We start from the raw sequence: 26,997 nt of genomic DNA, 5'->3' as shown, positions 1-26,997 counted from the left end.
CCCTCCAGCTCCTCCTCCGAGAGCCGCGGCTGCGCTTTCTCACTCTTCCCACCCTGCAGCTCCTCCTCCCTTAGGCCCGCCCCCTCCAGCTCCTCCTCCGGGAACCGCGGCTGCGCTGTGCCGCTCCTCCGCCACATCCCGCTCCTCCCCTTTCAGCCCCGTGCCTCCAGCTCCTCCTCCCCCAGCTCCGCCCCTCCAGCTCCGCCCCCTCCGGCTCTTCTTAGCTCCGCTCCTCCGGGTGTCCGCCAGTCGCGCTTTCCCGCTCTCGCCGCAGGCTGCCTTGTTACCGCCGCCTCCGCCGCCCAGCGCCGCTTACAACCCCGCGCCTGGCCATGCCTAACATCGTGCTCTTCAGCGGCAGCTCGCACCAGGACCTGTCCCAGCGCGTGGCCGACCGGCTGGGCCTGGAGCTGGGCAAGGTGGTCACCAAGAAGTTCAGCAACCAGGAGACCAGGTGGGGGCCGAGCCGGGGAGGGCGCTGGGCGTGCGGCCGCGGTGCCGGGCCGGGACCGGCGCCTGCCTGGGACCCCCTCCGCGGCCGTCCGCTCCCCCTTCCGGGGCGGGACGGCCACGACGCGGCCTCCACGCCACCGCCGCGGCGTCCGGGAGAAGCCGAGGAGGGCGGCCCCAGCCAGGAAGAGCGACCTCGGGGCGGTCACAGGACACGGGGAGAGGTGGGCGCCGCTGGCGGGAACCGCATCGGTGCTGGGCGCGCGGGGAGGGACGGCCCTGGGCGTGCTCGCCCCGGGGTCCGCGTTCCTGCCTGGCTGCTCGGGAACCCCGGGCGCGCTAGGCAACGTCCCGCCCGCGTCCCCAGCCCGGGCTGCGCGCTGCCTTCGCCTGGGGCAGTTGAAAATGCAGCCTCCCCGCCCTGCCCCAGAGATTCCGACCCGAGGACTGGGCGGGGGGGGGGGGGGGTCGGCGTTTTAAAAGCTCCCAGGTGACAGTCCTGAGCTGGCAGGATGCAGACTTCTGAGTTCTCCAGAGGGTGTGGTCCTGCAGACGGTTTAAAGAGCAAGAGAACTTGAGGGCGCACGTGCTGGGATCCCCTGTGCTAACTCTTCTGCCTCAGAGGTGATGGACTGTTTTTTTTTTCCAGCTTCTTCGTCGTCCTGGGACTCTGCTGTGTCCAGCAGCAAGGCCGTGGCTTGAGTGTAACCGCTGCCCATGTCTCAGGGTCGCCTCTTTTAAGTGAAGTCAGGCTGGTGGCCCCCACCGAAGCCGGGCCAGCGGCTCCTTTTTTTCCACTTGCCTGAGTCCCCGCAGCTCTTGACTAATTTCAAGTTGGTCCCATTTCCTCCCCCCCCCAAATATCTTCCACTGTACTCAGTTACTAATCTTTTTTTTTTTTAAGTTACTGATCATTTTGATATCTTTGGCAGAGATTCAGTTCAGCCAACATTTCCAACAAGCAGTGCTGAAACAATTGTTGGCAGCTGCAGAAAAACCAAAAGAAAACTCCATCCATACTTCCCACCATTTCAGAAATGAACTTGAAATGGATTGTAGGCCTAAATGTAAAACCTAGAAGTAGAAATTGTAGGAGAAAACATGGGAGAAAAATTTTGATGACCTTGGGGTAGGTAAAGATTGCTTAGATACCGAGGGGTTATTATTATTACATAGAAAGAAGGTGGCGTTTGCTGTTGAGTCAGCTTTTTAGGATACGTGAAACCCTTCTTCCAGGTGGGAAATCACCATTACACGGCCCTGATGATAATGTAAGTGAAGAAACATTAGTGAATGAGTATCAGGTAATATGAATGCATGCGTCCTTCAGCTAAAGAATTCCACTTTGCAGAGTTTCATACAGAGGTCTCGGAGGATATCCAGGGCTCTGGAGAAGGATAGTATATTTAGATTTGAATGTGACACTATTTTATGTTTTTAATATCTAGACTATAAAAGGTTAGCTTCCTGTCTTTTCTCTTTCCCATGAACTGTCTAGGCCCAGAGGCTGATTTTTTATAAACAGGCCTCCCAGTACCAGATACTGTGCTAGCGATCCGGTTTTTACCATGTGGTCCTAGAGATGAGAAGCAGAAGGGCAAAAGGAAGAGAGAATTGATAACAATTCATGTCCAGGGACCCATTCCTGAATCTCTCCCTGAGCCAGGACCAGAAATCTGATTTGGCGTCTGCTGGTCCTCAACTCCTCCCATTACCCATTTTAAGAACTGTCTAATTGGACACAGAGTCTCATTATTTTACCTTCTCATCTCTAAATAATTTAAGCTCTGCAGGGAGACGTCAGCTCCAGCTTTACAATTGACCACTGAAATGCCACGATGACGTCCTAGAACAGCACTGATGATGGTGTCTGAAAGTCTGTTGTAACCCTTTATGCTGGTCAGTTAATGTGCACAGAGTGGCTAGTTGGATCGTAAGACCCAAAGTGCTGGTTATTTATTGTGTAACAAGTCACTCCAGAGCTTAATGGCTTGAAACTAATTGTTTATTTGACTCCGAGACCTGCAATTTGGGCAGGGCTCAGCAAGGAAGGCCCTGTGTGGTGGCATCTGGGGCTGGAGGATCCACTTGTAAGCTGGCTCACTCGCATGGCTGGTAAGTTGACACTAGCTTTGGCCTGGGGGCCTGGTTAGGAACCTCAGCACCTCTCTCCACAGGGCTGCTGGAGCTTCCTTATTAGAGCATGGAAACTGGGGCCCAAGCACAAGGATTCCACAACATAGGATGAAGGAGCTCCCAGTCTGTTAAGACCTGGGCCCCAAAGTCGGTGCATCGTCACTTCTGTCACATTGTGTTGTCAAGCATGAAATCCTCCCAGATCCAGGGGGAGGGGCCATAGACTACACTTCTTAACCGGAAAAGTGTTAGTCTGTGGCGTCTTCTAATTACCACACCCATTCGTTGTTGGCCCAGATAAACTCATCAGCCTTCTTATTTCAGGATCAGTAAAGAGCAGTGGATACTGCCTCCTGGCCATAGTTTTTAAAAGACCTAGAATAAAGATCAGTCGTGACCATCTTTATGAGCAGAAGCAGGAATAGCTTTGGGGGAAAGTTGCCATGGTGATCGTATGTATTTTCTGTCTTCCCAGACTGCTAGTCATGGGGATTGAGATTCCTTAGAAAAAATAGGCCAAAGAAGCTGAAATTTGGGGATAAACAGTCATAACACCAGGAGTTGTTGCCAAACTTTTTCTGTAAGGGGCCAGATAACATTTTAGGCTTTGTGGGCCCGTGGCGGCTCTGTTCTGTTGCTTCTTACAGTTCTGTAGGTTAAGTCCATCATGGGTCAGTGTTCCTTTCTGGAGGCTCTAGGGGAGAATCCGTTCCTTGCTTCCCCAGCTCTTAGCCCAGTCTGCCATCTTCAGGGCCAGCCACATAGCACATCTCTGACCCTACTTCAGTCCTCACATCTCTTTCTGTGAATCTGACCTCTTCTCTCTCCTTCTTCCATTTTTAAGGACCCTTGTGATCACATTGGGCCAACTAGAATAATCCAGGGTAAACTCCCTGTTTTAAGGTCACCTGACTAGTAGCCTTAATTCCATCTGCCACCTTGCTTCCCCTTTGCCCTTTAAACGAACATATTGAAAGGTTCTGGGGTTAGGACATAGATGTCTTTGGGAGGCCATGATTTTGCCCATTCTCAGCTCACGGGCTGTGGATTGTCAACCCCTGAGCTACATGATACTGTGATTTCCAGATTGACTTCACCTCACAGTTGATGTGATGTTCATGAAGAAATTACATTTAGCTCCTTGGTACTCGAGCTAGGAGGGAGAACATAGATTTCTGTCTGTCACATGCTCATCCTGAGGTTGGCATTGTACCCTTTCCATCCGTGGCAGAGCACATGCGAGGATAGGATCCACTGTTATGAAAACTCATTTTCAGATCATGTCAACTTGGAAAATGGCATTTTGTCTTCTATTTCTACTTGAAGTTGGGTAGAAGCTTCTGTTGCTAGACTACTACATGGTATTCCAAGTGCCATTTGTATTTACATTTTCTTTAGAAATTATTAGCTCTTTTAAGAAAATACCGTTGGGTATAATTGGCTTCTGATTGTAAGAGAAGGGATATGGGAAATTGTATATGTATGCCATTGTTGTGTGGACTTGTTTTCTTGTTGAACCCCCAGAATCCTATACCCGAAATTCAGAAACTTTCTGATAGGCAATTTTCAAAGACTTTAGCTCCTATTTGCTCTTTCTGAAGAAGCTACTGGAGGATGCCCATCAGTAAAACAAGGAAGTGCACCAAGAAAGTGTACAGAAAGTGGGAAATCAAAGGCAGGAGAGGGGTGAAGGGAATTCCCAGGAGACAGCTGTGCACAGGCAGAAAGAACCCAGGTTAGCCAGCTCAGGGAGAGAGCTGGGCAGGCCATGGAATGGAGATTGTGCTCAAGGCCTTTGACACTGACATTGTGGGGTTTAGTTTGTTAGCCAAGTGTTGAGGCTGCCATTTGTATTCAGTACTTGGAAAACTTAGTAGACGAAGAGGTAGGATAATTTCCTCTGGAGTAAACAAACCAAAAAAAAAAAAAGTGCATAGAAGGGGAATATAAACCTGGTTTTCAGTTTACTGTATGACTCAACTCTGAATGGCATGGACACGGTGAAAATGTAGCTCTCAGACTTGGTTGGAAAATACTGATCTATGTTGGGAGGATGGCAAGATGAGATGGGAAGGCTGCACACAGGTGCAAGCGATGGGACAGGGAGGAGACTGAGGTAAACCCTCATCCTCCGTAGTGAGGAGTCAGCACGTGATGCCTCAAATGAAAAACCCAGATGAAGCAATACAAACATCAGTGAGGGACTTTGAAGATAAATGTCTAAAAACCATATCAAGAGTTGAAATTAGTTGCCTCTGGGCTTTTTATGTGTTATAAGCCTTACAGAATGATTGGAATTTTTTAAGCAACGTGTATGTGTAAGGTTAACAAAAGTAAAAAACTAAAATATAGTGTTGAGCCAAAAAGAGTTAATGTAACAGGTCTGAGACAATTTCTAAAGAGCATATGAGATCCCCTCATATATGAAAAAGGTCCCTTTGCAAGGTGGTCCTTGGCTGGCTTCTGGGAACTTAGCTTTTGTGAGGTTTCCCGCCGTGCCCTGTGGGAATGGCTCACTGCTAAGCGGTGTAAAGCATGTGGTTCATGCCAAGTCCCTGGCCCCCAGTAAAACCCCAGGCACTGAGTCTTTGAGGAGCTTCCCCGGAAGACAGTGCTTTACATGTCTTGTCACAGCTCGTTGCCGGGGAAATTCACACGTCCTCTGTGACTCCACGAGAGTAAGGACTCTTGGAAGCTTGTGCCTGGTCTTCCCCGACCTTGCCCGTGTGCCTTTTCCCTTTGCTGATTTTGCTCTGTCTCCTCTCAGTGAAAGAAGTCATACCCGAGAGGAGCGCCGCCTGCCAAGTCCTAGCGAATCACAACCCTGCGAGTGGTCACAGGGATGCTTTCCTATTAACGGTGGCATCTTCCTTTCCCTAGTGTCGAGATTGGCGAAAGTGTGAGAGGGGAAGATGTGTACATCATCCAGAGTGGCTGCGGAGAAATCAACGACAACCTGATGGAACTCCTCATCATGATCAATGCCTGCAAGATCGCATCGTCCTCCAGGGTGACCGCCGTGATCCCGTGCTTCCCCTACGCCCGCCAAGACAAAAAGGACAAGGTATGGGGGCGGGGCTCCTGTCGGAGGAACCCGCTCTGGCTTAAGGGCTTCATTTATTTTCTCACTTAATACCTCTGAATCCCTGGAAGATGTTTGCTTTCTACTGTGATGATGGAGTAAATATGCCTTCTTGGCTTTATCAAAGTTTGTCTTTAAACCAGCCAGCATGTTAATATTTGTAGCTATATAAATAGATAAAGCATATTTTTGCAGGTGTGAAAATACTACTACTATAGTCCTTGTGATGAAATTGTTGTGTCTCTTTGTGGTGGTGGATAGAACTAAACACACACACAAAACACACACACCGGTGAGTATAAAGCACTGCGAGAAGTCCCAAGCAGACCACTGGCTTGTATCCATGTTAGGATGCCAGTTGAGATATCCTACCTTAGCTATGCAGAATGTTACGGTGAGAAACCGGGACAAGGATGCACTATCTCAGCATTGTTTCTTACAACTGCACGTGAGGCTACAGTTATCTCTAGATACCAAGTTTAATTTGTATCATTATCTTTTTAACGTTTCAAGAGGAATGAAGTTAATATTGTTGAGTTATTCTTTTTGTAACACTGGCGCTGTAGGGGGCTCTGTGAGTTTCTAGAAGAAACTGAAGAAGATTCGGTCTCTGCCTTCAAGAAAAATCAGGGAAGTTGGAGTCGGAGGGGAAGCTGAAAGGGGATTGGATTACTTTGCTAGGGCTGCTGTAACAAATGACCACAAACTGGGAGGCATAGAATGACAGAAATGTACTCTCTTACAGCCCTGTGGGCCAGACGTCAGAGGTCAAGGTGGCAGCAGGCTGTACTCCCTCTGAAGACTCTGGAGGGAGCCTTCTTCGCCTCTTCCTGTTTCTGGTGGCTCCTGCCATCCCTTGGTTCTGGTAGCCTCACTCCCATCTCTGCCTGTCTTCACATGGCTGCCTTCCTGTGTCTCTGTGTGTCCTTTCCCCTTGTATAAAAGGACAGTCATTGGATTTAAGGCCCACCCTAATCCAGAGTGATCTCCTTATCTTGATCATCACCTTAGTTACATCTGCAAAGACCCGATTTCCAAATGAGATCGCAGTCTGAGGTTCTGGAGGGACATGAGTTTTGGGATACCATTCAGTCCTCTACAGGGAGCAGCTCTGAAGCTGTTGTCCGCCTTGTATTTTATGAATAGATGGTCGGTTCTGCGTCAATCCTTTTCAGTTCGCTAGCATCTCAAAGACAGTAGGTAAATGAACAGGCATGACTGTATGTCAAGAAAACATTTATTTATGGACTTTGAAATGTGAGTTTCAGATAATTGCCACAAGCCATGAAATGTTGGGGTGTGTGGTGTGTAGGGGTGTGTGTGTCTGTCACTTTGTGACTTGGCTTTAGTTGTGAGCAGCCCAAACTTTTGGTCCCACCTGCTCCTGTGAAGCATATGACCTCCCACTTGTCATTTATGGAGCTGCTTTTATTCGAAACTTGATTTGCAAGTTTTATGTGCGCTTCTGGCTGCCGCATTTTGATTTATTTCTTTTGTCCCCTCAGTGCAGTCTGTTGTCTTAGCTCTTCCTCCCGTCTGTGTGTGTTTCCATGGGATTGTTTGGCATCTTCATTCTTGTCTGTGTCATAGAGAAGCTAATATTCTGCTACCATTTCTCTTCCATGTAGCAGGAGGTTTAGTAAATTCTGTGTTCTGTCACTTGTCATCAGATTTTCCTTTTATTTCTAGTAGCTTTGGTACTTGGCACTGAAATATTTGATACATTGCTTCTTCTTCAATAAATTACTCCTTTTATTATTACTTGGCCCTTTCCCACTGTGTAACGATTTGGAACCCTGACTTATCTTTTGTTTTTTGTTTTTTTTTGTTGGTTGGTTTTTTTTATCTTTTTTTTACCCTAACTTTCTTTTTAACTGATACAAATATTGAGACTCCCACATTTTTTGTTTGCAGGTATCTGATTGGCAGTTACCTCTTGTTCCCAGATTGTATTTTCAAACTTTGTTTCTTATGTTTAATCATACTGAAGTCTTTGTTATGTAGAGAAACTAGCACAGTCTGCATGGCTGGTGTCCTGCCCCCACAGGGGTATGACGGCACTCCTGGCCTCTGGCCTCTACTTGCCAGCAGTGCCCTCTGCCACTGCACTGAGGAAGAGCTCTCCAGAGCTCTTGAAACCCTAGTGGACTTAGCTGTTCCCTGAAACTGCGTTGTTCAACTATCTCTTGATCCACGTTCCTATTATTGGACATTGAGATGGGTTCTCTTTAGGGGGCCATTTTGAGCACCAGTTTCTTTCCTTCCTTTCACTGTTACTTAGTCACTTTGCTGTAAGTGTGTTTCTTGGAAACACCGTGGTAGCTGCTTTTTGTTTTTACCCTGATAAGACAATTCCATGACTTTCTGAACTTAACTGCTGATGGAAGAGGTAAGATGATCACCGTCAGCAACACAGAAGCAAGGCTGTGACAGCAGTTGAGAGACGGCACCAGTAGCAGCAGGGGGAATCCGGGGTTCAGAAATGGTGCGCCTTATTGTTGGAGAAAACTGATAGCAAAGAAGGGATCAAAGAGGGCTGTATTTGCTTCCGATTGCTGCTGTAATAAATTATTATAAACTGGGTGGCTTCAAACAACAGAAATGTATTCTCTCACAGTTGTGGAGGCCAGAAGTTGAAAATCAAGGTACAGCAGGGTCACACTCCATCTGGAGGCTCCAGGGGAAGATTCTTCTTGGCCTCTTTCAGCTGCTGGCAACTGCCACGCTCCTTAGCTTAAGGCCATATCCCCCTGACCTCTGCTTCCAGCTTCATGTGTCCTCTCCTCTTGCCTCTGTCGGATCTCCCTCTTTAAGGATGCATATGATAGCATCCAGGGCCCTCTGGGATCATCTTCCCATCTCAGAATCCTTAGTATAACCACATCTGCAAAGGGCCTCTTTCCATATAAAGTAATAGTCACACAGGCTCCAGGGGTTAGGACTTGATATCTTTGGGGCCACTGTTCAGCCCACTCCAGGGGGTCTCAACAGGTCACTGATGTATGAATAAGTGGGTATTTTGGGGACAGTTCAAGCTTTGAGATAGTGTCATTATTATATCATTTATCATCAAAGTCAGGCTACTTGAGAGCTTGAAAGGGGATTCTGTGAATAATGATGCCAGGAAACAAGTGTCCACCGGACTGTCCCAGGTGGGTGGACTCATGGCCACCCTTTCTATAGCCTGTCTCTTTGGGACTGACCTTGGAGGCGGCAGGACATGTTGATTGTTCTGACACTGTCATTTCTGACCTATCACTGTAGTCAAGGTGACTTGTGTTGCAGTAAGGAGAGAGACCGTTTCTTTCACCACCCTGGTCGAAAGGGAAATGCTTAATTTTGTCTCGTCATTTGAGGTGTGCCTTTGTATTTTTTAAATTGCTGCTAATAATTTTTCTAACTATTCATTTCTTTCCTTAGATCAAATGGACTGGCTTTGTATCAGGAAACTTTTGAAGTGAGGGTAACAAAGGATTTCGTAAGCCCTTAAGAGAAGCGGCTGGAGCCTATGAGCATAATTCATGTACCAGCCAGGGCGAGTGATGAGGAGACCCACGGTGATGGGGAAAATGCTTCTCCCCGCTTTCAGCTTCACTTAGGTAGGCTAAAGGCCACGTAGTGTTTGAATGTGATGGGCTCAGAGAGAAATTCTCCTCAGTCACTGGAGGAGCCCTGGGGAGCCCCCCAGACCTGTCCTTTCCTTCCCATAGACTGTGCTGTCTGTGGTGTCTAAGACACAATGGAATTCTGTGCAGTCAATCTACTTAGAGTTACCTGCAAAGAAGCAGAGAAAAAGCTAGAGCCTTTTAACCAGATTCAAAGCTCGCTTCGTTATTTTTAGCCTCACTGCTTGTTTTCAAGCAAGCGCTGCACATCTGTCCAATTTTATTGTCGGTTTTATTCGTACATGTAAGAAACCAGGGGCAAGTTCTGACAGTGAAGGAAAGGTTTCATGATGATACATCAGCGCAATGTAATAGTAACATGGAAAAGAGGTGACAGTATAGTATTCCTTGGAAAAGGCATGGTGTGGAGTGGTCTGAGCTCTGGGGTAAGACTTTGGAGTCAAGGGGACTTGGGTTTGACCGTCAGTGCTGTTATTTACTCTTGTTCCTCTGTGTCTTTATTTCCTCCTCTGGAAGTTAAGGATAGTATCTGCTGCTACTTAGAAAGTGCTTGGCATATGATACACGAGTGGGCAGACTTTTTCCCAAAAGAACCAGGTGTCAGATTGTTGAGGCTTTGTGTACCACTGGGTCTCTGTTCAAATTGCTCAGCTGCACCATTTGGTGTGAAAATAGCCATATTTAATATGTAAATGAAGGGGCATGGCTATGTTCCGCTAAAATTTTATGGGCATTGAAATATGAATTTCACACACTTTTCAAATATCACAAAATACTGCTTTTGATTGGTTTTCAGCAGCTTGAAAACCTAAAAACCATGCTTAGCTTACAGGTTGTAGGGAAACAGACCATGGGCTGTCTAGGCCCGTGGGCAGCAGTCCCCTGACCTCTGCTCTAGTGGGTGCTCAATAATTGCTAGTTTCCTTCCCTGCTAAAGACTGTATGACGTGGGCATGGCTGGAAATAATTACTTTTGAGGGGGTAGAAGACTTGGAGCTTTTTTTTTTTCCCAGAGTTTTCAAGGTTATGTTCTATTTTCACTGATTAAATTGTTTCTTTTGATTTCTTAACTGGAGAAATTGAGGACAGTTGTGCTGACACAAATGTCTACATTCTTGTCAATTTTTAAAGCTTCATGAAGTTTACACTTTTTAGCAGGGCAGCAGCTGATACCTTGAATAAAATCTGAGTCTCTGGAGAGTCTTTGTCCAGGTTGGTCCAACTCACAAAATATCTGCCCTTTATCCATGGTTCATTAGGCGAGTTGAATGTTTTATTTTCAGTTGCTGTAGCTGACTACCTTTGTTGAAATGTCATACTAATTTTTCTCTTTCTTGGTTATAAAGTCAGTTAAAACTTGTGAGTCATTTTTCCTGCAAGATGCAGTTGGGTGTTCAGGCAAATTGTGAAAGACGGTCCAGAAACCAAATTTGAAAACAGTTTGAAGGAGATCAGAAAGTATGAATTTAGAAATGACTCCTGTGCTTTGGCTCTCAGGAGTAAGAAATGCTTGATGCCGTGGAGAGACGAGAATGGAGGACTCTTTTTGTAGGTTATCAACTTAGAGGAAGAGCCCCAAATTGAGGAGCATTGAGAGTCAGATTCCCAGCATTCGATTTATTCTTTTAATTATCCTGGAATTTTGTTAGATTAGGTAATTCTCGCAGTCAGTGAAGTGAATGACTAAGCCTCAGAAACTTGGTGTTATAGAGATCCTGTTATTAAATATTTACTGAAAAACTGTTGTATGCAAGGTACAGAGCTGGGGCTGCAGGTGATGTGGAAATCTCCAAAACCAATTCTTTGCCCTTGAGGGACAAATAGTCTAGTTGTGAACTCTGCATCCTAGATAAAATATCTTCTGATGTCCATCTTTAAGCAGGCGGCATAAAGTGGTCCCATATCGTGGTGGCCAAATGCTGTGTCCCTTTAGAAGGGACAGATCATTTCTCTCTGGAGTTCTCAGAGTGCCTTAAAGTTTGGAACTTTAAGAGATTGGAACCAGATCTGGAGGATCAAACACGTTGGGTCTGCAGAGATGGGGGTGGAATAAGGGTAAGGTGGGTGTGTGGGTGTAGATGGCAAGGCTTAAAGTGTTCTACGGAAGAGGGAGAGAGTGGGCCCAGGACCCACTGTGCGGGGGACCCCTCCTTGAGGCTGGGGAGTAGGGTGGGGGCAGACCAGTTCTCCATAGCTAGAGTCACACTGACAGGAGGGCTTTTTATCTCAAAGGCAACATGAAACAGAGCGGGGGAATTACATGATGAAAACATGAGTTAGTTGAACAGGTTGACAGTTCAAAAACATTAGAAAACTGTTGCTCCATAATCTCACTTTCTACATCTACTGTTAACATCTACTTTTAACATTTGGTGTGTTTACTCTCATTTTTTGTGTGTGAAAAAAAAGATGTGTGTGTGTGTGTGTGTTATAAAGTAGTAGGTTTCTTTATTAGAAAAGAATGGTGTTATTAGAGAAAATAAAAATAGTCTGTTCACATTGTGATATAATTCCTGTGTGTATTTTTACATGAATATACTATGTGTGTGTGTATTTAAGAGATCATTCATTTGTTATTATTTTGAATGAAATCTTTTCTGTTTTCAGCTTTGAGATATAATTGACATATAACATTGTAAGTTTGAATGAAATCTTCAGTTAAGCTTACATTTTCTTTTTTGTGGTATAGAGGAATAACATTGTTTATAGCAAAATGCTGAACTCTTTTCCTAGGTCTAATCATGCCTGTATAGTCCCTTGGATTGTTTCAACGTGAACAGAGTTACTGTCCATCATTTTTGGTGTGGAAGCTAAAGCTATGGAGAAGTTAGCTTCTAACCTTCAGAGAGGATGCAATGTCACACTGCGTCTGTTTCTCTAAATATCAAATTATCCATCACCTTAAGGTGTTCTTTCTTGGATCTTGCTTTTGTTGAATTTGTGATAGGCTTCGCTCCCAGCTGTTGTGCAGAAACTCATCTTTATGGGCTAGCCTTGGCCTTCAGGGCTATGCAGGATGTGCCCCTGCCTCCCTTCCGGCATCCCCTTGTACTCTGTCTTGGACAACTGCCTGTAGCTACACTAGGCTTAGGTCCCTGGATGTGACCTCTCAACCTTCATGATGTCACATGGGCTGCTCTTTCTGCAGCACTAGTTTCCCGCCTCTGCTAGTCCCACCTTAAAAAGCAGTTTCCTCAGAGGGGCCTCTGAGAACCAGTGTCTTTTTTTTATTATTTATTTATTTATCTATCTATTGGCTGCATTGGGTCTTCATTGCTGCACACGGGCTTTCTCTAGTTGCTGCAAGTGGGGGCTACTCTTCATTGTGGTGCACGGGCTCGTCATTGTGGTGGCTTCTTTTTGCAGAGCACGGGCTCTAGGCACATGAGCTTCAGTAGTTGCAGCACATGGGCTCAGTAGTTGTGGCCCACGGGCTCTAGCGCACAGGCTCAATAACAACCAGTGTCTTTTAACTAGATGTCCTTCATGTTCTTGTGTCTGTCTGTCTGTCTGTCTCTCTCACTCTCACCTTCTCTCTCAGTACTTATTATTCTACACAGTTATCACAATTGGAATTATATAAATTATGATATTACATGTATTTATGTTTAATTATTTGCTTCTGTTATTTGTTTTATATACCCAGTGTCAAGCACACTGTCTCACAATAGTAGATGTAAATAATTAATATTTGGTGACTCAAATGGGATGAGTATCTTTTGCTGTTATAACCTATAACTTTCTTTATTAATAATTAAATAATTTAAATGACTAAGTTCAAATTATTGAAGTCTTAATTTTAAATTATTAATGTTAATTTTCTCCATATGTAATAAAGCATCTGTGATTCATCTTTCTCCTGTAACTCTTCAGGGGAGAAATCTGGATGTCTCCATCTGTCCCCTGTTATAAAATCCGTGCCTTTATGTTTTAGAGTCGTGCTCCAATTTCGGCGAAACTCGTGGCCAACATGCTCTCAGTCGCTGGGGCAGATCACATCATCACCATGGACCTGCATGCCTCTCAGATCCAGGTTCTAGCATTTTCTTTGTTGTCCTTGGCTGTGGTGGGGGCTTAATGCAGGTGGTGAAATCCTAACTCTCTGTTAAGTTAAATAATTTTTGAAGAAGGTAACACTACTTGTGTTTTTAAGTTTCTATGTGGCGGCTCTTGGATTTCCATCTATTTTACTGAACTTAGAAATATAATTTACTGTTGATATTGCCTGTCTCCACCACCACTTTGCCTCTACTCACTTTTGGAGGAGCAGGAATGGCTTCTTGGTAATAAACTCTAATTCCATCTCAACTTCTGGAAAATAATTAGAATGGGAGAGTCATAATGTAAGTTTTTTAAAACTCTTAACGACTTAGTTCCTTCATCTGTAAAACAGGCCAAATTACACTATGCCTGCTCTGTCATATAGTGAATGGTGAATTATTTGGCTCACAGTAAGGTGCTTAAGAAACAGCAAACCTCTTCCCCACTGATCTACAAAGCCATTCTGCTATACCTTAGGATAGAGGTGATCATACGATAATAGACCATGTCCCCAGATTGAACCGAAATCTGCTTCTGAAACATGTATCTTTTTTTTTTTTTTATTCAACAAATTTTTTTTTGGATCTTGATTGGAGTGTAATAGCTTTACACTGTTGTGCCAGTTTCCGCTGTACAACAAGCGAATCAGCTGTATTTATACATATATCCCCATATCCCCTCCCTCTTGAGCCTCCCTCCCAAGCATCCTTCCCTCCCTCCATATCCCACCCCTTTAGGTCATCAGCAGTCATCGAGTTGATCTCCCTGTGTTAGGCAGTTGCTTTCCACTAGCTATCTACATTTGGCAGTATATAAATGTCAATACTACTCTTTCATTTTGTTCCAGCTTCTCCTTCCCCACCTCCCCATGTCCTGGAACATGTATCTTTTGATTTAATTCTCTTTGAATTAAGAAAAGGGAGTCTGCACAGACATAGAAAACAAACTTATGGTTACTAAAGGGGAAAGGTTGGGGAGGGATAAGTTAGGAGCTTGGGATTAGCAGATACACACTGCTATTTATAAAATAGATAATCAACAAGGTCCTGCTGTAGAGCACAAGGAACTATATTCAATATCTTGAAGTAACCTATAATGGAAAAAATCTAGAAAACATTTTATATGTGTATATAAATATATATATAACTGAATCACTTTGCTGTACACCTGAAACTAACACAACATTGTCAATCAACTATACTTCAATTAAAAAAAGAAATTAAGAAAAAAGAAATAAAAAAAGGGGAATCTGTTGAAAAGGCTTCTTTTGAATAAAAAAATTTGAATTTTATTTCATGAAAGAGAAGATCTTTTAAAAAACCCTGTGATAATGTGACACCCGCTTCTCCCCTTAGGGGTTCTTTGATATCCCTGTGGATAACTTGTATGCAGAGCCCGCGGTCCTTCAGTGGATTCGGGAGAATATTGCCGAATGGAAAAACTGCATCATTGTTTCACCTGATGCCGGAGGCGCCAAAAGGTACTGCACAGGCCCAGGCGGCACAAGGCATATTTGTGTTTGCTTACTGCTTTTTCCTTTCCGTATGTGTTAGGTAAGGAAGCATGTCTTAAATTACTTAACAGTTTATTTTGGAAATGGGCAAGTAAGTAGCCAACAGGCTTCACCTCCAGAGCAGAGAGCTGTCATCTTTAACATTTCATCACTCATGAAAGAAAAAAAAATACACACAGACGTTTGGTTGCAACAAAGAGTATATTTTGAGGGTTTTTAAGTTTTTATTTCTGATTCTAAAAGCAATGAGCCTAATTGGAAAATAAGGCTTTTACTTAACAACATGATTGACCAAACTAGTCCTTCTTACTAAAAACACTTAGAAATGGAAGCCAGAACAGAACAATTTTAAAATCCGTGTCCATTGTAAAGCAGCTATATTCCAATAAAAATTAATTAAAATAAAATCTGTATCCGCAGAGCAGCCGGAAAGAAAGGGAGAAAGTGGCCAAGAAATAAAGAAGGCTGACAGCCACACCCGGGGTGGCCTGGGGGATGGGTGTCAGATCCAGGAAGAGGCGGTGGCTTAGAAGAGGCTAATGCCCACGTGGGGGCCTCCGGAGAGAAGGGAGATGGCAGGAGGACCCCCTCCCTGTAGTCCAGAGAGGAAAGCCAGTCTTGCCCTGGGTCTTTGAACGTGGGGAGAAAGTAGCCACCTGTGAGAGCTCAAACCGAGGGTCTGTGCCACGGGCCGATGTGTGTTAGGATACGCACTCACCCCCTGGTGTGGGGGTCCCGATGCCGGGAAAATTGACCCCTGGCCACAAAGCCACTGCCAAAGGAGAATTCCACAAGGCCAGCTGTTCAGTAAGCACTCCCCGCTGAAGACCACCTCATTGTGCCCTGATGATCCAAGTTAGGAAACCGAGGGGGCACAGCCCACCGAGAGCCAGCGCCTGCAGATAACGGGGCGGCCGGCGGCCAACACCATGGGGTCACAGAACAGTTGCTAGACTGTGAAAGGATGTTGGACAGAAACTGACATGACAGTAAAAGCATCAGAGCACAGGCGCACTGAATGGCATAAATAACGGTACTGAGCAGCAGATCCAGAGACTCAAGGAATTAAGGAGCAATCAGTACAGACAGTTGAGGATCAGGGGTGAGGACGATAGAATGCCGATTTGATACAGAGTGCTTTACTGTGTGCCGAGACTCAGCGACTCAGTCACCGTGTAGAACTGCGCAGCTGCTCGCTGGGGGTGGGGGTGGACAGTGGAGGGGGAGAGCGGAATGGAGCTTTAATGCTCAGGTGGGGGCCTCTGTCAGGAAGGGAGAGGTGAAAGCTCTGTCTGCCAGTCTAGTGAGAAAGCAAGGAAGCTCATGAGTGTTTACACGGTAATAAACCTGCCATGAGAGAGCAGTGCCCATCAAGCTTGGGGACATCTTTAAAATGCAAATGCCCATCCTTCATCCTCTCCGCAGCCAAGCTGAGGACCTAGAATCAAAATTAAAAGCTCCCCGTCACATGCAAGCACCCCGAGTGTCATCTGCTTAAGACAACAGGGGGACGTGAGCAACATTTTGGAATAATTTCTCTTGGAAATGCTTGCAGTTTACTTAGAAACTTAACTGAAGTCACACGACGGAATCTGCAGGCGAATGCATTGGTGTGCTCGAAGGTTAGAGGTGAAGAAGTGGGCTGAGAGGGAGCATAAGACATAACTTATGCTGTTTTTTGTTTGTTTGTTTTTAAAGCTCTTTATTGGAATATAATTGCTTTACACTCTTGTGCCAGTTTTTGAGGTACACCAAAGTGAATCAGCTGTATTTATACACATGTCCCCATATCCCCATATCCCCACCCTCCTGCAACTCCCTTATGCTGTTTTTTAATAACAGCTTTATTGAAATGTAATTCACATACCTCCAGTTCATCCATTTAAAGTGCGCAGGTCAGTGGTTTTCGTGTATTCAGAGGTAGGCATCTATCACCACTGTCTAATTCCAGAACATTTGCGTGACTCCAGAAGGAAACCTGTACCCACTGGCAGTCACTCCCCACTCCCTCTCCCTCCAGCCCTTGGCCACCACTAATCTCCATTGTGTCTATGGAATTGTCTCTCTGGGGGGCTCATATGGATCATAAAATAAGTGGCTTTTGTGTCAGGCATATTTCTTTTTTTGACCAGAACAACGTACTTTGGTAGCTAACAAGCCAAAAGAATAATAGATTCCACAAACTTGTGTGGTCTTGTCTTTTCCCATTCCAACCCTATTTTTTTTATATATAGGGTGATGTCTCCCATTTCCTTCTTGAGAGGCCTCTATTCCTTGCAAAGTCAGAATGACGCTATTCAAACATATATCCCCCTCTTTATTTCACACGGATGGCAATATGCTGCACATACTTCTCCACTGTGCTTTTTAAAAGCATGTTCTGCCTTAGCATCAGTTCCACAGCTGTGTAGTAGGTCTGCTTTCTTGGTTTTTGCAGGTAGGTAATAGTCCCTTTTGTGCGGATGTCATGATGCCTTTAACCAGTCTCGTGTTCCTCTGTAGTAGGTGCTGTTGTTTGTGTTCTTAGGCACATTCCTGCAGCCTGACACTCACTTTCACGTTTCATATACATGTGCAAGTAGGATGCGGTCTCAGAACTGCTGTTGCCAAGTCCAAGGGCATGAGTTGATGGACAGGGTCAAAATTTGGTTTTTCAAAGAAGGTAGACCATTGGGATTAGCAGGTAAAACTACTATATACAAAATAAACAACAAGGACCTATTGTATAGCATAGGGAACTATGTTTAATATCTTATAATAAACCGTAGTGGAAAAGAATCTGAAAAAGAATATATATATGTATGTATAACTGAATCACTTTGCTGCACACCAGAAACTAACAGAACATTGTAAATCAACTATACTTCAATTAAAAAGAAAAAAAGAAGCTAGACCAGTTGACCTTCCCAAGTGTGGATGCCAGCGACTTTGTACACAGGCTTGTCCGCACAGCAGATGATCAGACTTCTTTTACTTTACAGATCAGCTGAGTGATACATGGCATCGCTTCCTGTTAACTCCAGCTGCTGTGCATAAGGTCGAGCACTCTTTCCAGCACGTTTATTTTTTGTTCATACCTTTTGCCTATTCTGTCAGCTGGAGGCCTCTTCCTCTGGTTTGTTAAAGAGTTCTATGCAGGCAGGAAGTGACATCTCTGCTTCTCGTGTATAGTAAATAATTCCCCAAGTATTTCACTTCTTCCCCTTTTGTATTTTTCTTCCCTGCAGGACTTTTCCTGCATTCTTAGGTAGTCATAGCTATCTCTTTTTCACATTATGGCTTCTGGGTTTATGAAGGATTCACCCTTAACGTTATTCTTCTGTATTTTATATATTTTAAGAGTTGCTTTTTCCCTTTCTGTTTTAATTGAATTTTATTTTTAAAAAATATTTCGATTATTTTGTTTTTTGGCTGTGTCAGGTCTTAGTTGCAGTATGTGGGATTTTTATTGTGGCACGCAAGATCTTTTTCAGTTGCCGCGTGTGGGCTCTTCCTTGCAGCGTGCGGGCTTCTCTCTAGTTGCGGCGTGTGGGCTCTGTAGTTTGTGGCATGTGAGCTTCTCTAGTTGGGGCTCGCATACTCAGTAGTGGCGGTGCTCGGGCTTAGTTGCCCCACACCTTGTGGGATTTTAGTTCCCCAACCAGGGATTGAACCCGCGTCCCCTGCATTGGAAGGTGGATTTTTAACCACTGGACCACCAGGGAAGTCCCGCTTTTTTCCTTTTCAATGTTTTGATTTTTCTTCCATCGGAAGTTTGTTTTGGAATAAAGAGTGAATTAAGAATCCAACTCCATCTGTCCTCAGCTATCTGAATTGTTCCAAAACTATTAAATAATCAGTTTTTCTCCCATTGATTTGAAATACCATCTTTTATTATATACCAGGTTCCCCCATCTACTTGCCAACCCCTGCTTAAAAAGTGCAGAATCAGCCCGCCAGAGGAAATGGCCAGCAGCAAGATGCTGTTTTTGTTCAGATCCCCTTCAAAGCAGTTCCTCTCAGGCCATCCCTGCTCCCTCTCTGCCTGGAAGGGCAAGCTTTTCAGGGGCGTGCATTTCAGATTTTTTGTCACCTCGGTTCCTTTTTCCTCCAATCTTTGCCACACATCCTTGTCGTCATTGTATCCTGGAGTAAGCTGTTCCCCAACTGAGAAAATAGCCTCACAGGTAACACATGATACATGCAGTTGACATTATCTGTGCCTTCTTTGCTTGATACGAGAAGTCATATTTCACACACACACACAAAATAAGTATCTATCCGACAAATTGGAACTTATTGCTATAGAAAGAACTTTGAGTCTTGATTTGTTCCGGGTAAAACTTAATGACTCCACAAAAAATATCACCACAAGAGGTCACTCGTGGGTAGTCTTTGAAGGTGAGGAAAAACTAAACCTTAGGAAGCACACCACTGTTGAGATAGTCAATATTAACCTAAAATTGGTTTGGGAAGTTGGTAAAACTAAGTAATTCCGATTTGACTTTTTTCCTTTTTCTTTTGGAAACAATGTAATAGTGTATCCAGAAGAAATGGAAATCAAACAATATATTATTTTTGTTCTAGCTTTTCCGCCCTAGATTTCTGTCTGATACGCAGTCTCAACATTGTATTGTATGTTAGGAATAGGTATTAAGTTTCAGTTTTATACACCTGGAAAAGAAGAGTTGGAACCTGTGGAGGGAATAGGAATGTTCTCGCAACGCAGGGGGCTTTTTGCAAGGATATTTTCCTTTCTTTTCTGTTTCTGACATTACCATTGGGTACCTGAAGTGACTGGGGCTCCCCACTCCTGTTCCATACCTTCCCGCCCCTCCCCCTCAAGCTGCATAGCTCAGCCTCTTTCCCACGCAGGCCTCCGCGCCCCCTGCCAGTATGTGTGTTCACAGGCCTAGGAGAGAGGATCACCTGGCAGATGTGTCCAGTTATGCTTGGACTTGAGTGGCTTCAAGCCCCAAATGGTGGCGCTTCTCCCCACAGCGTGTGGGGCTGTGGACCAGGGCCCTGCCGTACCGAGATCCTCCCTTACAAATATGCAGGATTTTAATATATATGCACGTACATAAGGTGTTGAAGAGTCTTTTCTTTGGAAAACCTGTCTTGGTGTTCTGAGAAACTAGCTTTCCTTAATGGGAGTTTAAATGGCTTTTATGAAATTGGCATATAGAGAGTAGTATAGTTTTAAGGCAATTATGGGGCAAAATTTTTGTCAGCATTCAAGTTCTATTCTATTTATATATACATATATATGTATAATTTTTTTTTACCACAATTAAAAAAAATACTGATTGTTGAATGTTCTCGGAAACAAGCAGGGGTAACCTGTGGTACACAGTGCCCTTCATGCTGCCCTCTTGGCCCCAGAAAGTGGGTTCCTCTCAGCGACTTGGCCGCGTTCTCCTTGATCAGAGCACTCACAGAGCGCCCCTCCTGGTCGCCATCTGAGGAGGACACAGTGAATGGGACCAGGACTTAAAAAGCGTCCAGAGGTTGTATCCTCCAGTCACTGCATATTAAACTGGGGTGTGTGAATGTATATGTTTTGGTCCCTCGATAAAAATTTGTTCAGCTGAATTGCATAATGAGTGACTGTGATTTTAAAAGTGAAAGAGGAAAATCTTCATGTCACCTTATGTCTATGGCATTATTTTGCGCAGTTTCATCATTGAAGTTGTTCTTCACAGGAAAAATCTACAATGGCCCGGGCTTACCAGCAAGCCTGGCCTGCCACCTTCTCCTTCTTTTGCCAGTTTACCTTTTGGAGCTGATGACTTTTGAGCATTTGCTTTAGTTGGGCAAGGGCCTGGACTGTGATTACAGTCTCTGGAGGCCTCGAGTCCAGTGAAGCCCCTTGTCATAAGCCTGTGGATTACGTGCCTGTACTACGCAGGACTTTGTCCCTGCTGCCTGCTCCCCAAACTGGGCAGTTAGTGGTTTCTAAATAACTTGCTTCCAGTTGTGCCCCTGACTTGAAAAGGTACCCACAAACTCTAACCCGTTGAGTGTCAGCTTCTTAGCTAGGCGTTTTAGCCTGTGGTCAAGGCGCCCTGGCTTCCTTCCCCAGCTGCCACAAACGCAAGGCCACGCCCTGGCACTTTTCTCCCCATGGGTTGCTTAATACATATCCCAGACCAGGCCTGGCTTTGCAAGGGAGGCCTGATTCTTGCGTTATCTTGAGTGTGACTAGTTACGACAGTCCTAAAATACAGCTGTGAAGAACACAGTTTTTTTGTATTGACAGTTTTGACATATCTGCCTGTGTGTTTTTTTTTTTTTTTTTTGCCTGTGTGTTTTTTTAAAAAATAAATCTAGAGTTTTTAAATGTAATTTTGGGAATACATTTTCAGAATTAGTCTGTAATTTTTTCCCTATATATATATTTTTTTAACTTTTATATTGGAATATAGTTGGTTAACAGTGTTGTGTTAGTTTCAGGTGTATAGCAAAAGAATTCAATTATACATATGCTTGTATCTATTCTTTTGCAAATTCTTTTCCCATTTAGGTTGTTACATAATATTGAACAGAATTCTCTGTGCTATACAGGAGGTCCTTGTTGGTTATCTGTTTTAAATATAACAGTGTGTACATGTCAGTCCCAAACTCCCAATCTATCCCTCCCCCTAACCCTGCACCCCGGTAACCAGAAGTTTGTTGTCTAAGTCTCTGTGTGTCTGTGTCCTTGAACAGGGTCACGTCAATTGCAGACCGGTTGAATGTGGAATTTGCCTTGATTCACAAGGAGAGGAAGAAGGCGAATGAAGTGGACCGGATGGTTCTGGTGGGCGACGTGAAGGACCGCGTGGCCATCCTCGTGGATGACATGGCCGACACGTGTGGCACCATCTGCCATGCTGCGGACAAGTACGAGGGTGGTTTGGGACCATTTTGGAGAGTGTTAGGACGTCTCATTAAGAAAGGAAAAATGTCAGCAGTTAAAAACTAGGCTCACTTTTCCTAATTATTACTGATTGCTTAGTAGTAGTTTTTCAGACCAAAATCAATTCTAGGCCCATTTGTTTTTTCTTGGTAGGGAAAACACCATGGTCCTTTATGACCTGGTTTTCATTTTCAAGGTTGAACTTTCAGTGTATTTTTTAAAAAGTTCAGAGAATGTGCTTCTCCTGAAATTGAGCACAGGAGGAAAAAACAGTCTTTCGGCCTCTTCAGGCCCTTGTTTCCTTGTGCTCACCTTCACTCCAGCCTTCTCAGCCATCGGCTTCCAGGAACTTAGAGCTGGGCTGTCCCGGCGTGGGAGCCAGTGCCCAGCCGTGCATGGCTGCAGAATGCGTGGACTGTGGCCTGTCTGACTTGAGATGCGCTGAGAGGGTAAAATGCACAGCAGGTTTCAAAGACAGAACAAAACAAAGAGGATATAATATCTTGGTGTTTTATGATGATTGTATGTCAGCATGGTGACATTTTGGCTTTACTGTTTTGAACCTGGGCAGTGTTGTTCCTTGGGAGACATTTGACAATATCTGGAGACGTTTTTGGTTGTGACAACTGAGGGGAGGGGTGTTGCTATTGGGTAGAGGCCGAGGATGTGCTGCACAACAAAGAATTATCTGGGCCCAACGCCAAGGTTGATAATCCTTGAGTTAAGGGAATACAAAATGCTTGGCCAGCACATACCTTGAAAGATGCTGTTTTAGACTGATAAATGTGAGTGAAATTGGTTTCATGTTTTCCTTTGTGGGGCACAGTTATTTCTTTTAAATTCACACTAAGGGGAGAATATTTCAAGCATGTTTGTGTGCACTTAATTTTTTTGTCTTTTATAGGCTACTCTCGGCCGGAGCCACCAAAGTTTATGCTATCCTTACCCATGGGATCTTCTCTGGGCCAGCTATTTCCAGAATAAATAATGCCTCCTTTGAGGCTGTTGTTGTGACCAACACTATTCCCCAAGAGGACAAAATGAAACACTGCTCCAAGATTCAGGTACTGGCTATACTGCAGGCAGAGCCAAGCAGTGGGGCAACTAGCATCTTGTGTGTGGGACCACTTTCTAAGGCAGATGTCAGCAGAGGTTGTAGCTTCCTGTAATGAGAAGGTATGATACATGTTAGATGTCTGGGAAAGACTGGGGCCAGCAGAGGTCAAAGTATAAATAGTAAGTGAATAAAGCCACAATAAGGAACATTAAGAAACAGCTGTGCTAAAGCTAAACAGAATTATCACACGACCCAACCTGGTCTACCTCCAGGGTAATTCCCCCAGATCTGAAAACGAGTGTTCAAACAAAACCTTATGCATGAACATTCATAGCAGGCCTTATTCACAGTAGCCAGAAGGTGGAAATGACCAAATGTCCACCAACAGTTGAATGGATAACCAGAGTGTGGCCTCTTCATACTATGAGCTATTCCTCAGCCTTAAAAAGGAAGGGGGTTCTGATGCATGAATCAACATGGATGAATCTTGAAAGCGGTATGCTAAGTGAAAGAAGCCAATCAAAAGGACAAATATTGTGTGGTATTTAAACTAGATTCCACTTACCTGAGGGCCCTAGAGTAGTCAGATTCATAGAGAGGGGAAGCAGAGTGGTGGCTGCCAGAAGCGGGGGATGGGGACTTAGTGTTTAATGGGTACAGGGTTTCTGTTTAGGATGGTGAAAAAGTTTGGGAAATGGTTACATACCACTGGGAATATAATTAATGCCACTGAGTTGTATACTTAAAAATGGTTAAAATGGCAACTTTTATGGTACATATATTTTGCCACAGCTTTTTAAAATTGGGAGGGAAAACAGAGAAGCAGCTTGGCTGTGCCAAGAGTCTCCGAGCTTTACTCCTCCTACCCCTCCTGACTTAGGAGGCCCCCAGAGAGTTGGCAATGATCCCTTAACACCAACTGGCCTGAAATAAGTTGAAGGGGCTTGAGTCCTTGTTTTGCCTCTATATCTTGGTAAATCTTGGCAAGTCCTTTCATTGCTGGAAGCCTCCATTCCCATCATTAGAGCGTAAAGATGGGTCAGAGTGATCTGCTTCATGATTTCTCATCCATTGGAGAGCAACACAGTTCGTTTGGCACCAGGAGATTCGTTCAAGAATGATCAAAATAGCTGTGCCTTAGATTTTCATGTGTGATTCTCAGTAGTTCAGAGTCAGCAAATTAAAGCCCATGACCCCAGTCCAGCGCACCATCTGTTTTTGTAAATAAAGTTTTATTGGAACACAGCCATACCCATTCATTTATGTATTGTCTATGGCTGTTCTCATGCTGACCCCAGAGTTAGATGATTACAGCTGTGCTGTTAGACGTTGCAGTTTCTGTGTTTTCAGAAACTGAGAGAGAGAAAAACCTTCCACATAGTGATTGAGTACAAATAATTTTAAAACAACAAACGCCCAAAGAAAAGGATGTCTCTGGTTAACAGTGGCCCTGAAAAGCCTTTGAAGTATCTGCACTGAAATATCTCACTTCCAGGATCCCATACAGGATCGTAATTGGAAGACATACCCAAAACTCTCTGTCCTCTCATAAGAAATGGCTGGGTGGGGGGTTGATAATAGCACATCTTAATGTGCTGGAGAAAGCATTTCTAGGCTTTCTGGCTTCTAAGTTTCTGATTAAACATGGCTGATATGTCCCACTTCCCTCTCCCCATTTCTGTCTTTTCATTGGTGTTTAGGTGATTGACATTTCAATGATCTTGGCCGAGGCGATTCGAAGGACCCACAACGGTGAATCTGTGTCTTACCTGTTCAGCCACGTCCCACTGTAAATCCAGGATGTGAGGTGTGGAAGCAAGCCTGCTCTGGCTTCTGACTTGCGTGCATTTGTCTGGGTTTTTAGCTTTAGGACTGAGCAGTTAGATTAATGCAAAAGCATCAGATCTTTGTATACTCCAAGGTCCACAGTTTCCCCCACTTAAATATCTCGACCATTAATTTTCAGTTTGGTGGGGAGTGCAGTGGCTATTTGATCTTTAAGTGAACCATCTTAAATGAGAAATGTTTTGTTATCTTGATTTGTTCTGATAGGTGACCTTTTTTTCCTCTGTGAGTACTTTGAGGCCACAACTTTCAAGTTTTTAATTCCATTGTGGAAGTTCATAGTTTATGTATTTCAACGTTAGCAAAGGTCACTTCAGAGTAAAGCCTCTGTGTAAATATACAATGATAATGCCTATGGACATTAGGGTGAAACCCTGTAGAGAATTAGCCTTTTAATTCTGAGTGAATCTTAGAGAATTTATAATACCTTGAATTTTGAATATTTGTTTTAGTAATCAGGTTTCCAATAAACCATTTGGGTTATTATGCTTAATTTGGACCAAATTTTACGTAGCTGAAGGTGGCCACTGACATGTTTATTTCTGGTAAACATTAGACATATCAGAGGCAGTGTAGTTCAGGATTTTTTTATTGCCACTTCTAAAAAACATAACTGTCACTTATCTGAAATACCTTGTTCTTAAGTTCCAAAATTATGTTCAGCAATAGATGTGATTGAGAAACTGTTTTGAGATAGTCTCCAATTTCACTGTCACATTCATGCTCTGTGCATCCCAGATGCACCATGTCCTGCCATCTTGTTTTTTAACATCCTGTTTTTAGCTCTAGCTCTTACTTTGCCTTTTTTTCCCCGAGAGTTTCATACTGTGGATTTCCACCACACAAAGACTACTTTCCTAAGTCCCCTCACATTTACTAGTCCAATCGCTGTTTTGCTTTTGACGTGATAAAAAGGTGAATTTTTTGTGGGTGCCTCCAAATGCATATTTAAACATTAGTGTTGATCTCATGGTCTTCTGCCTTTTGTAATCACAAGTAGCAAGCCTCCTAGGCAACAGATTATTTTAACTAAAGCTGTTACATGAAAAATGTGGGTGAGAAAGGCCTACAAAAAAAGGACAAGTAAGTAAACATTAGTTGCTCCATGAAGTTAATGTTCAAATGGTGGCCCAGGTGTGATGGTGCAGGGACGATAGCTTTATCCACAGGTGGCCTTTGACGACTCCTGAGTGAGAAATTTTACTGAGTGCACGTTGGTGGACAACCGAGTGCTTCTACCCCCAAAGAAGAAAATGTACCTGCATAGACAAAGCCCAGGAATAATAAATAACAGTCTCCTCCTTCTGCTGAATCTCAAAACTTAAAAAGAAGAAAGTCTCTGATCTAAATTCTGTAGGTAGAAAAATGAAATGTATTTAAAATCATTAACAAACCTGAATATCAGTCTTTAAGGTTTCAAACTTCACTACAGCAGAGGTTGAATCAAAGTTTAAAAGCATCATTTTAGTCATTGCAGAAACTAGCATTTTGCTGTACCTTAAGATGGCTTTTGAGAAAAAATCATAGCATAGCCTGGTAACGTCAGCTATGCAATACGATGGACTCTATCTAGACAAGAGTTGGTCTGAGATATGTAAAGAGCCTATTTAGATGTATGTAATTTTTATTTTTGACAAATGAGTGATATCTGTATTTCTTGAAATTTCTATGCATAGAGAAATGAAAATGTAGTTATATGAACGCACGCAGGTAAACGGCTTGGCATCCTAGTGTAGACATGGTGACAGTGACTAAAACCAGTTGATTTAAAGGTGTTCATTTCATCTAAGAGTTAAGAGTCTAACACATAGAGTTAGTTTTAAGATAATGATCTGCAGATAAAGATATAAAAATCGGTATTATTCTTCAGATTAAGAACTGATTGTTTCTATGGTTATTTAGCTCCACTTTTGTATTTTAAAGTACTTCCGGTACATCTATCAACTAAATAGACTATACTTAGCCCTGCGTGGCGGCAATGTAGTTCAACAAAGATGATGAAGACGGCTTTGAGAAGAGCTTAATCCCAGAACTTACGCATCCTTTGCTGCTTGTGCGGAAACATTTCAGCGAAACCACCAAATGTGTTGGTCCTATCCGCCTCTGCTGGATGGAGGTCAACTTAGCATACATCTAACCAAAATGGGGAGCCAGAGAAATACGAATATACCAAAGTTGCTCAGTTTCCAACTTAAATTACGTTAATCAACTTAAAGAGATTCGTATTTTAACTTACCTTTGGTAGAGATGACGTCAGATGATTCAGGAACTACATCATTTGCAGTGCTTGTATTGGTTTAGAATATAGGATTTGAAGATCTTCCAACATTGTACTAAAAACATTTCAATAAAATCATGCTCCTTCTT

The 26,997-nt window shown here is 43.8% G+C and overlaps 1 protein-coding gene across 4 annotated transcripts; it reads left to right on the top strand.

Annotated features, from left to right (window-relative positions):
* The first annotated feature begins 213 nt into the window (after positions 1-213).
* PRPS2 (phosphoribosyl pyrophosphate synthetase 2) lies at positions 214-26,997 on the top strand. 4 transcript variants are annotated; one of them, XM_057718767.1, is made up of 8 exons: positions 226-454; positions 5,467-5,650; positions 13,229-13,327; positions 14,691-14,815; positions 21,539-21,712; positions 22,633-22,792; positions 24,486-24,592; positions 26,554-26,997. In XM_057718767.1, the coding sequence occupies exons 1-7, from the start codon at positions 333-335 to the stop codon at positions 24,576-24,578; spliced, it is 957 nt and encodes a 318-aa protein (XP_057574750.1). In that variant the 5' UTR covers positions 226-332; the 3' UTR covers positions 24,579-24,592; positions 26,554-26,997. The 4 variants fall into 4 exon arrangements, with proteins under 4 accessions (XP_057574748.1, XP_057574750.1, XP_057574749.1 ...); XM_057718766.1 differs by having other exon boundaries at positions 26,533-26,997; XM_057718765.1 differs by lacking the exon at positions 26,554-26,997 and having other exon boundaries at positions 214-454; positions 24,486-25,555.

The sequence above is a fragment of the Hippopotamus amphibius genome, chromosome X, assembly GCF_030028045.1.
Source record: "Hippopotamus amphibius kiboko isolate mHipAmp2 chromosome X, mHipAmp2.hap2, whole genome shotgun sequence".
NCBI classification, from domain to species: Eukaryota; Metazoa; Chordata; class Mammalia; order Artiodactyla; family Hippopotamidae; genus Hippopotamus; species Hippopotamus amphibius.
Note: the sequence above shows the minus strand (reverse complement) of the source record. Positions and strands in the feature narration are given on the sequence as shown.

What these genes read in the sequence shown, in the direction of transcription:
- PRPS2 (XM_057718767.1), top strand. Translation starts at nt 333, where the DNA reads ATGCCTAACATCGTGCTCTTCAGCGGCAGCTCGCACCAGGACCTGTCC. An exon ending in TTCAGCAACCAGGAGACCAG is followed by an intron (nt 455 to 5,466) that starts GTGGGGGCCGAG and finishes TCCTTTCCCTAG; the next exon opens with TGTCGAGATTGGCGAAAGTG. An exon ending in TGCATGCCTCTCAGATCCAG is followed by an intron (nt 13,328 to 14,690) that starts GTTCTAGCATTT and finishes TTCTCCCCTTAG; the next exon opens with GGGTTCTTTGATATCCCTGT.